This window comes from Columba livia, chromosome W (assembly GCF_036013475.1).
Source record: "Columba livia isolate bColLiv1 breed racing homer chromosome W, bColLiv1.pat.W.v2, whole genome shotgun sequence".
NCBI classification, from domain to species: domain Eukaryota; kingdom Metazoa; phylum Chordata; class Aves; order Columbiformes; family Columbidae; genus Columba; species Columba livia.
Window position 1 is genome coordinate 20,105,447 of NC_088641.1, and position 10,153 is coordinate 20,115,599.

At 41.5% G+C, this 10,153-nt stretch overlaps 1 protein-coding gene across 4 annotated transcripts in view; it reads right to left on the reverse strand.

The window, feature by feature from the left end:
* The window catches only part of LOC135577179 (zinc finger protein 131-like), a 29,170-nt gene extending 23,776 nt beyond the window's left edge, over nt 1–5,394 (reverse strand). The window contains exons 1-3 of one of the 4 annotated variants that reach the window (XM_065045017.1): nt 5,237–5,381; nt 1,614–1,739; nt 804–942 (exon numbers count right to left, since the gene is read on the reverse strand). In XM_065045017.1, coding sequence (XP_064901089.1) covers nt 804–927 — 124 coding nt within the window. In that variant the 5' untranslated portion in view covers nt 928–942; nt 1,614–1,739; nt 5,237–5,381. Of the gene's footprint in view, nt 1–803; nt 943–1,613; nt 1,740–5,236 lie in introns of all 4 variants that reach the window. The other 3 variants (XM_065045018.1, XM_065045016.1, XM_065045019.1) reach the window with 3 other exon arrangements.
* Between the last annotated feature and the right edge of the window lie 4,759 nt (nt 5,395–10,153).

The window sequence follows — 10,153 nt, forward strand, 5'->3', positions numbered from 1 at the left end:
GAAACTATGGTGATTCCAGGAGAGTAATTTTTTTCTTCATTTGTTTACTTTTTTCTTATGCAGGCTCTGTAGGACCCTTTTCCTTCAAGTGAGTTCTTTATATCCTTCTAAGGATCAGGTGGTATTCCTTTAGCTAGATCTGTCCTAGTAGACACTGCCTATCTTCCTTGAACTGCTTTGGGATAAGAAGCAATCTTAGGTGATCTATCAGACACCACCTTTTCTAATGAGCTAATAAGCACTTATATCTCTGTCTTCTGTTTAAACTAATACTTATGTCTTTAGAACACGTAGAAAAAGAAAAGTGAGTTGTTCTACCCTATTTTATCAATATATTAAAATAGTAAGCAGATACCAGAGAAGCAAAAAGGCAATCTTATTTCAAGCTGGGTTTTTGTTTGTTTGTTTGGGGTTTTGTTTGTGTTTTTAAACAATCCAATATTTGTATAAGTTCTCTACATACAGACAGTCAGGTCCAGTTAGGGAGAAATATTTTTACAATGTTTTGGAAATCCTTAGACAACATGTTAAATATAGCACAGCAGTTTCAAAGTGGGCTTCTATCTAAAAATATTTAGCCCCTTGTTTGGAAAAGCAGAAGCAAAATTATTTATCACTGCTGGAAACTCTGTTCAGCCCAAGATTTTAAATGAAACTCTGCAAGCAAGTCACACACAATACAGAATCAAGAATTTGTTAGCTGCCCAGTTTGACAGCTGACCTGTGACAAACCCAACAGCTTCCCAGCACAGCTTTCAGAATTATCTGTATACCAACTGGTTCTCAGGCCTGTACATACATACCATCAACAATCAGAGTGATATCTGTAAACTGGTCCTGCTCACGTTGTTCATTCAGTCTATCCAAAATAACTTTATAGTGCTCAGGAAATTCCTGGATACATTCCATCATTTCTTCAGCTTCCATGGCAAAAGGACTAGTCTGCAAAAGATGTAGTAGGACAGTAAGAATACTGGCCACTCAATAAATACTATGTACTGTCAAGTTAGTATACAAACATGAACTAACTAGCACTTTTCAGGGACTATAAAACCAGCAGAAACACCAAACTGTTTCAGTAACAGTTTTATCTGATTGTAGCTGACAGGTAGGACACTTTAGGGTTAATGAAGTGGAATATGGCCTTATTTATACATGAGAGAAAAAAAACCCAACCAAACAAACAAACCACAAAACCAAAAAAAAACAACAACACTATCAAAGTGAGTAAATGCATTTCTTCTACAGATTCAGCAGGGGCCCCCACCTCCCTCAAAGCAAATACCGCAGGGATGTAACATCACAGCTAACTATTCTACAGCATCTTGGCAGCATAATGTCATAATACACAGTTACTTCTTGCAATTCTACCAATCCACTTGGTGGAAGAATGGTTCTGAAAATTTTCATACTTAAGTCACATTTTGTATCTAGTGCACACAAGATGTTTACTTCCTTTAAATAAGGATGTAATAAAGCAGCACTTTTCAGCTTCTGAGTACATAGGAGTTGCCAGGGATTTGATGTGTTGTCACACCCATGAGCAAAGAGCTTCTTATTCACCCAGCCTTCTTAGACTTCTCCCCCTGCAAGGTGAAATATTCTTTGCCAACCTTTTGAAAGAGACATATAGGCTTGTAATCTGATGGCTCTTCCTCCCTTACTTATGCAACAAACATAGCTGGGGATGGGAGTTGCAGAGGTTCTCAAACCTGAAGAGGTTTGGCAGAACTCTGTGCCTGTGGATGAGACACAGATGTTAGTATGCTGCTTATGCAAAAGAATATCTGGAGAGAGTCCAAGTGCTTCAATAAAAGCATTTCACAAATTAACTCCAGGCAAAATGACTTCAGATCTGTGCAGCAGCACTCATCTTCAACTCCCACATTCACATGGCTCTCACACTGAGAACACCACAGGAAAAGCCAAGATATTTCAAAGTCATATGAATGCAGAAACTTTGTTTCTTTTTCACAGCCTAACTCATTTGGAAGAACATATGGTTTCTGAGAGAAAATGGTGATTAAGCTTGAATGAGTCTTAAAGGAATTTGAGACATACCCTTCACTATATTGTTATACTTAATATAGACAAAAGTAAGAAAGTCAGGAGAACAGCTAGTATCAAACCACTGAATGGAAAATTCTAGCATGGCAAAGAAGCAGTTAATTCTTCAGAGTACTAGAAGAAACTAGATAGCAGGTGCTCCCTAACTTCTGGTGCAGATTTTTTTGTGTGATTGGAATTGGAAAGTCCTGAGCACAAACCTGTTCCTTACATGTACTAACCATATCTGAGCTGATGCCACCATGCCTGATAACTCCCCTGTGTAGCTGTGTAAATTCTACCTTGCTTCCAACAAAAACACATGCTGGTATACAGGGTTCAATAGAAGTAGAAAGGAGAAGAATTACGTCGTTTTGATAAAAGCAAAGTTATTTTCTTATGACTAACAGACATCAAGTTAAAGAAATTGTGGAATTCCTATTTTTAGCACAAAACATACTCTTTCTTGCATCTCAGAAAAACTGTCCCATAGAGAAGACATTTTGCCAAGAGCATGAAAAAAGAAGAGCAGAAGCAACTGCTTATGTAAGTCTAGTTCTATCTGCTATCACTGCTTTGCCAAGCAGATGCTGAATTACATATCAGGATCTTGTGAGGGCAAGGGTGAAGGTGAGTTTGAAGGGAAAGAATGCTGCTGTTGCCTTCATTTCACCTCATCTGTAATGATGGGTCTAACACAGATGACCAGCAGCTTCTGCTTTTCTTCTGTCATCTGATATTCCACATAAAGTCTCATGTGGTAAGTTGTCAGCCATTTAATTCACTGTTTTATTCGTCTTGCCCATATTTGATACATTGTACAAGGATAGATGACTTGCTGTTAAGTGCAATTCCATAAAAATTAAACTAAATAAAATTTCGACCCCCAAATCTCATTATTTCCACCTATCCAAAATTTACTTCCAAATTGCATGTTTGTAGGAAGACATTACAAAAAAAACCTTCCTCAAAATAACAAAGCAAGCCCCCCCAATCTAAGACATTTTATAAAGTTTCAGTCTTTCTCAAAACACTGAAAATCATGAATAAGAAAAAAAAATTATGATAGGCAATTTATTGTCCTGAATTAACACAAAAACAGTAAAAAAATGTGAATTTATCACATATCTAAGTACAGTTGCAGCAGTCATTGCATATTTTCATTTTAAACTGTCCTGGTTTTGGTTAAAAAAAAGACCAATACTCTCTTACAGAATTTTCCTTTCAGCTAGGTTCTTCTAAATAACTGTATTTTTCTGAAGTTGGCTGTATGTTTTTTGGACAGTGTTCACTCCAGAGCTGATAACACCCAATATTTACAGTTTTATTGAGTTAAAGGTAGGAATGGTATGTAGAAAAGGCCCTGGTTTATCTTCTATTGCTATAGCAGCCAACTGATAAATTTCATATGTCACATAAGTGAGAGGGTAATACTTGCAGGGAGGGACGGACAGAACAGGTGACCCAAAATTGACCGAGGTATTCCATGCCATCCACATCATACACAGTTTAAAGCTGGGAGATCATGAGGGTCTCACTCTCTTTGTCCAGTGCCGGTGTCTGAAGAGGACCCTGCCCGTTCTCCTGACTGCAGTCCTGATCCTGGTTCCAGTCTGTGCATCCCTGAATCCAGTTCCTGTTCACCGCTAGCACAATGCCAGTCGCCAGCCCTGCCCCCCCCACCTGGTGGTGGGCGACTTGCATATTTTGCATTATTTTCTCTCATTATTAGTAAAGCTCTTTTAACTTTCCAACTTGTAAGTCTCTCTCCCTTTTCCTTCTACTCCCTTTCCTTAGTGGGGAGGGCAGGGTTAACAGAGAGCATCTGCCACGGTTTATTGTTGACCTGCAATAAACACTGACAAAACTCAGTGATATTGCAGAAGAAAGCTCAGCGGAACAGCATGTGTTCAATGAGAGCATGACTACTTTGGAGCAAGAAGTGAAAGGCACAGTCCTCAGAGAAAAAACAAGCAGCTAAGGAAGGCAGACAGAAGTGATCCAAATTGACACACGCAGGCTCAGAAATGAGAGATGGAAACTGGACTAATTCAGTTATTTACCTGGATTTTCTTGGAAGACCCAATTGACTACTGACTTAACCGTATCAACTTCTGACACCAGATCCATCTTATATGGCATGCACACAATTTGCAGATCTGTTCTTATGATTCTACATCAATGAAGTAATCTTATTTCCATACTCCTGGACTTGAACAGGATCTCTTATTTTAGGCACTAGACAGTTGATTTCTTTGCCTACATGAATCATACACAAATGCAGGTAGGCAGAGTAGAGTTATGGCAAATCAAACACCACAGATCAGCAGACCAAGCACTGGCCAAACCAATGCCATCTCATTGCGGCTATCTCAGAAAAGGAGAATGAGGAGTGTTTGGTGGGTAATGGCAGTGGTTGCTTCAAGGTAACACCGATATAAGAAATTCTTGTTCACTTTCCTATATATTTTTCTTCCAAAATAACAATCACAGAGCAAGGATGCAAGCCAACCCCTCTATCCCCTTTCAGCCACAGCCAAGGCCTTGCTTCCACTGAGGCGACCCAAGCACCCACACACTGCCGAGCAGGGCACACGCCCAGCTCCGCACTACCAAGGGGCAGGAGAGGCCTCTCGCTGCTCATAGCGGCTGCGAGACAGCACCACGATCTGCCGTCGGTATCTCCGCTGGCCCGAGGCTCCGCGGAACTCTCGGAGGCCGAGGCCGGCCCCGGTCCGCCGAAGCCTCTCGCGGCGGCGCACACCGCCTCCAAGCTTCATCCAGCGCACCTCAGCCGCAGCATCATTGGCGGATGCTGATGGCAGTCACCACTATCCCGCCAATCATAAGGCAGCAGCAGCGCCCGTCCCAGGCGGAGGAACCAATGAGCGACCGCCGAGCTCCAGGAGCAGGCGGAAGGCCTAGCTAGCGCCGAGTGCTCGCCGGGTATGGGCGCTTTGAGAGCGACACGGACGACCGCCGGCAGGCTCAAGTATCCCATGGGGGCGCCCCTGAGAAGGGGAGCAGACCGGTGCTGGCCCAAGCCATGTGTTTAGCAGCACCGCTGCCTCATTAGTTATTACGTCATCAAAGCGCGCATTAAATCGACCCCTTTTCAATTCTCGGCTAGGTCACGCTCCGACAGCGCGGTGCCCTGCGGGGTGGGGAGGTGGTTCCGCTAGGTACTCACCGCGAGGAACCTCTCACTCTGCCGCACTCCCTCCACCGTTACCGCTTCCTGCTCCCCAGCACTTTGAAAAGCAGGACAGTCACCGGCCAATCGCGACTCGCATTCCCGACCTGCACCACGCGGCGGAAGTGACGGTGGAGTCACCTTTCACGCGACACGGTGCGCAGGCGGTGGGGGGCGCGGTTCGACTGCTCGGTGTATTCTGGGAATTGTAGTCTGGGTGCGCGCGCGCCCTTTCTGAATATGAAAGAAATTTGCAATTAAATTCATCATTAAAATAAGATTAAACACTGTATTTTTTTCCCGAGACCACAAGTCTGTGAGTTCACCAGTTGTATAAATGAACCAACAAGTCTGTGCAAATTACTGTTGTAACAAAGTGCTAGCAATATTTGACTACCCTTACTGTGTAATGGAAATTACACATGCCAGCCACTATAATAGGGTTTGACTCTAGGTTTCTGCTGAATAAATAAGCTGAAAGGAGATTCTTCTACGAAGTCATTTTTGTTAATAGCACTACAGCTTGAGCTGGGTGCCTCCAAAGAGGGACCTCAAACAAAGAAATCCCTGGGCAATTATACTCTTACAGTCTGAATTCCCCACCCCTCATGCAACAGTTCAGATGGGTAATAATATTAGGGTCTGGGGTCTTTCCATTCTTCACTGGGTCCTTTCATTGCCTCTAGGCAGGTGATTTCTTTTCTTATTTCTAAGGTTGCTGTCATGGTTGAGATGGACAAACGACATAGACCAAGTTCTTCCAGGATGAAAGTAGTAGATGCCATTTATTGCCACAAGTGCATTTTTATACAGTTTTACCAATTAATGTGTCTCTTCACTATTGGTTACAAGTTACAGCAGTAACATCTCATTGGCTATTTTTGCTATCATCAATGTTACTCTTCTACTCCCTTCTCTCTCATGGGTACACCTTAATATCTCTGGATACTCCTTTACTCCCATCTTTCTCACGGGTAGGCCTTCATATCTTCAAGGCTAATTTCTGTTCCCATGCCCTCCATCAGGGAATCCACGGACCCACCGTAGTCCCCCACAATTCCCCCTTTTTGTATTTGTGATAAAAAAGTTGCCGTCATTGTCCGCTGCAGGGCCCTTTGCAGCAGAGAAATCATGCATGGCAACATTAGTAACACAACCACAACAATCATCAAAACAGTCAGTCCCATTTTCACTACTGATAACAACCACCCTGAAAGCCCCCAACCACTAAACAGTTTATTTAATGAATCCCATCAAAATCTTCATACCCATGTCCTCGAGCTAATAACAAAAAGTCTATTGCGGCTCTATTCTGCAGTGTAGCATATCTTACAGAATCTACATCTAACAAAAGTCCACTTAAAGCCTTAGAAGTTCTGTTAGTTTGCTTAGATAGCAAGCATCCTAATTTTTCTAAAGTATTTAAAACTTTAGCTGTGCCAGCACCAGGTATAAGAGATCCTAAAACCCTTAATCCCGATCCCCAAAGATCTACATTATCATCACATTTTGACTTACATATATGCAAAAAGCATTTTTTCCCATGTTGTTCTTCTGTGATCTACTGTCATGGATACATTGGGCGTTAAGAGAGTTAATAGTCCCAAACTACATGGTCCTCCAACATCATTAGAAGGAATTTCTGGTGAGGCTCTATCTCCGCAGATCAGGAATATACCATACGGGAGTTTTCAGGGTTGCTGTCCACATCGTTAACGACACCCCTTGGATTCTTCTGCGAGGCATTATGCCACTGAGTTTCATTTCTATAGTCACCAAGGGCAGCATTAACATTTTGCAGTTTTATCCATTCATGCTCTTGTATATTGTTCTGACACTTTTTACAAACCAGCTGGATACAAATGTCCATGGGCACAGATCCCAGCAATTCCAGTTCCTGTGGTTCAATATCTGCTTCCGGGAAGCAATTAATCCAAAGTGCCATGCTGGTATTAGTACAGTGTGTTGCAATGCCTCTGCACCGACCACTATTCTGAAACAATTGTGTGATGCTACTGTAGTCATCAAGGGGGATGTGTGGAATGGGTTTTTCGGAGACGCCATAGCTAGTCATATGGAGTACTGGTCAGTCATGCTGGCTAAAGTAATCCACATGTTAGTCTTTGTCTGTGCAGGCATTCAAAATGCAGCAGCTGCAGCAGTCATTGTCAGGAAGATAACAAAGGTTTCACATTTCGTGCCAGCAACCATTGTGGCCCTTGATCTGTAAAGACTCAAGCATAGCCTCTCCCCCAGGTTGTCAACTGATGTGGCCCTTTCAGTTGACCATTAACTAGTGATCTGACCATAACTAATGTAGGTTCCTTCTGATTTAGCATGTTTTTGGGTCATACTTGCAAAGTGTTTCATCACAGGGGGAATTCGGGCTGCACCACTTAGATATAAGTGATTCATCACATACAATGGTTTTGACAATCAGTTTTGTGGTGTTTCCCCTACTTCTCCCCCTTTTTGTTGGTGTTTTTTGTTGTTGTTTTTGGGTTTTTTGTTTGGTTGGTTGGTTTTTAGTTTGTTTGTTTCTTTGTTAGTTTTTTTTAAAAAAAAAAAAAACAACAAAAACAGTTCAGAATCAGATACATGCATTGGACCTTGACTACATACTCAGAATCACAAATCAAATTTAGAGGTTTCTCCTTAAAAAGCTCTAAGTAATGTAATGCTGCGCCAAGTTCTGCTAATTGGGTTGAACCTTCAATAACTGCCAATCATTATCTTCACGCCAGACCACTACAGCTTTTTGAGACTTCCCAGAACCATCAACAAAAACTGTGCAAGTATGTAGGATCAGACCAGATAGACGAATGGTCTGTGACCTGATGTTAAAGACTTGCAGGTTCTGCAGCAATTTACATTTAGGCATGCCAAAAGCTATACTGTTAAGAAAACCAGCTAGTGCAATTTACAAGGACACAGACTGCAAATAAAAAAATCAAAATTAGACTTTACAAATGGTATATATATGACAAAAGGATCATGGCCTATTAAGACTTAAATTCATTCCCTGCATTTCAGAGTAACAATCAGTATATCAGTCTGTTAGCACTCTCATCATACTGTCCCGCAATAGCCACAGGTTTTTTCTATGTTGTAGCTATAAACAGACAAATCTGCAAGTCCAATTGAATGCAGTCAGCCTGTAAGATTGTCATAAATTTATTCATCAAAATCTCTAAGTCCATTTTGGTTGTCGTATTTATTGGATATTGTTTTCCCTTACCGGATCGAAGTCGTGTTTCAGTTCTATCAGTGTAGTGTTTGCTTTACCGAAACATTGGCTGTTAGTACTAGTGGAAATACAGCATTTGAAATTTCCTCAGAGATTTCTCGCTTGAAGCAAGCAGATCTGCACCATCGAAGCAGCTTCTTGTCGGACATGCAACTAAACAGAATTCTCAGAAAACATTATTTGAGCTTACAATTTACTTAACAGATCTTGATCCAAGAGAGGGTATAGGGCTTTCTGGCAAATACAAGAATTCATATGGTAAAACTTTTTTTCCAAATTTGGCATTCCATTGGTCTCAAAAAACGGCCTTTCTTTCTTTCCCATGACCTCAAAAACTAGCACGGTGAATTTACTAAGAAGTCTCTTACAACTAGTTACCACAGAATAAGTCTCTTAAAAAAATTTTTTGCTTTAATTTCCCAGCTTCATTAGAGCTATGGATCCACTGGTGATGCCATTAAATTTCACCCTCAGACTCCTTCATGCAGTATTACAGTTCTCTAGCAGTAACACTGCTTGGGGGGGGAGGTTGGCGGGGAAATAAAGCCTCCCTCCGGCCCCCATCTGAGATGGCAAGATCTCCAGCCCAGCATGACAACAAATCAGTCCAAACTCCACATCAAACCAGCCTGGCTCCACTCCACACCCAGATTAGTACCAGTCTGACCCAGACAAGCACTCAGCACTCTGACTTCCCAAAGCTGACCAGCGCAAAAAGACCGACTTGAGCAAGGAGGTAAAATGATGAGCTTTCTCCCCAGATGTGCCAAAACTTAGGAAACAAGACTGAAGCAAAAAGGAACAGCACCAACAACCCCTGATTCAAAGCCGAGAAGCAACGCAGCGCCACAAGGATGGATAACAACACTTCAAAAAAAAAAAAAAAAAAAAAGACGGGGGATAAAGCCCCCCTTTCTCTGCTTAGCAGCAGGCGAACAGGTTTTTCCATTTTTTTTTTTTCTTTCTCTTCTTGCTGCAGTTTAGATATAGCCAAGGCCACGCAGGTGGTGTAATCGCTGGTACGAAGTGGGAGGCTCTGGCCAATTCCTTGGTTACAATGAGCTGAGTTTATGTTGCAGCTTGACACAGGCCTGAAATTTACATTAAAGTTGTACAGCACAGGCCTGGGATATTTTGCTTTTTTGTTTTCCCATTTTATTCCAAACATAATACACTTTATATGCAATTCCGATTAGCTCAACAGTCATTACATTCCTCAGCCCCATTTACAGATGTCAAAAACCAGCATATTAAACATCCATCCATTATTCCATTTTCCTAGGTCCAAATCACTTCATATTCTAGTAATTTTAAATACAGCCTCATGCAATACCAAGTTCACATCCATCATAGCACTTAAGTTTGTTTATTTGTTTGTTTGTTTGGGTTTTTTTATTTTTGCTTTTGTTTGTTTTTTTCAATGCGAATCAGAGTTTAACAATTTGAATTCATTTCTGGTCTCAAAATTAGCAAATTAGCTTACAGTACTGTACTTCATCCAATTTTTTCCAAAGTTCTGCAGAACAACATTAGTTGCAACACAGCACGAAAACCCAGAATTCCACATTTAAGCCACATTCGAGTACAATACCATTTCAAGTTTTCTTTCATCAGAATATTTCCTCAGAAGTTACTCTAATGTGTAAGGATGCATCCTAAGGGGGAGA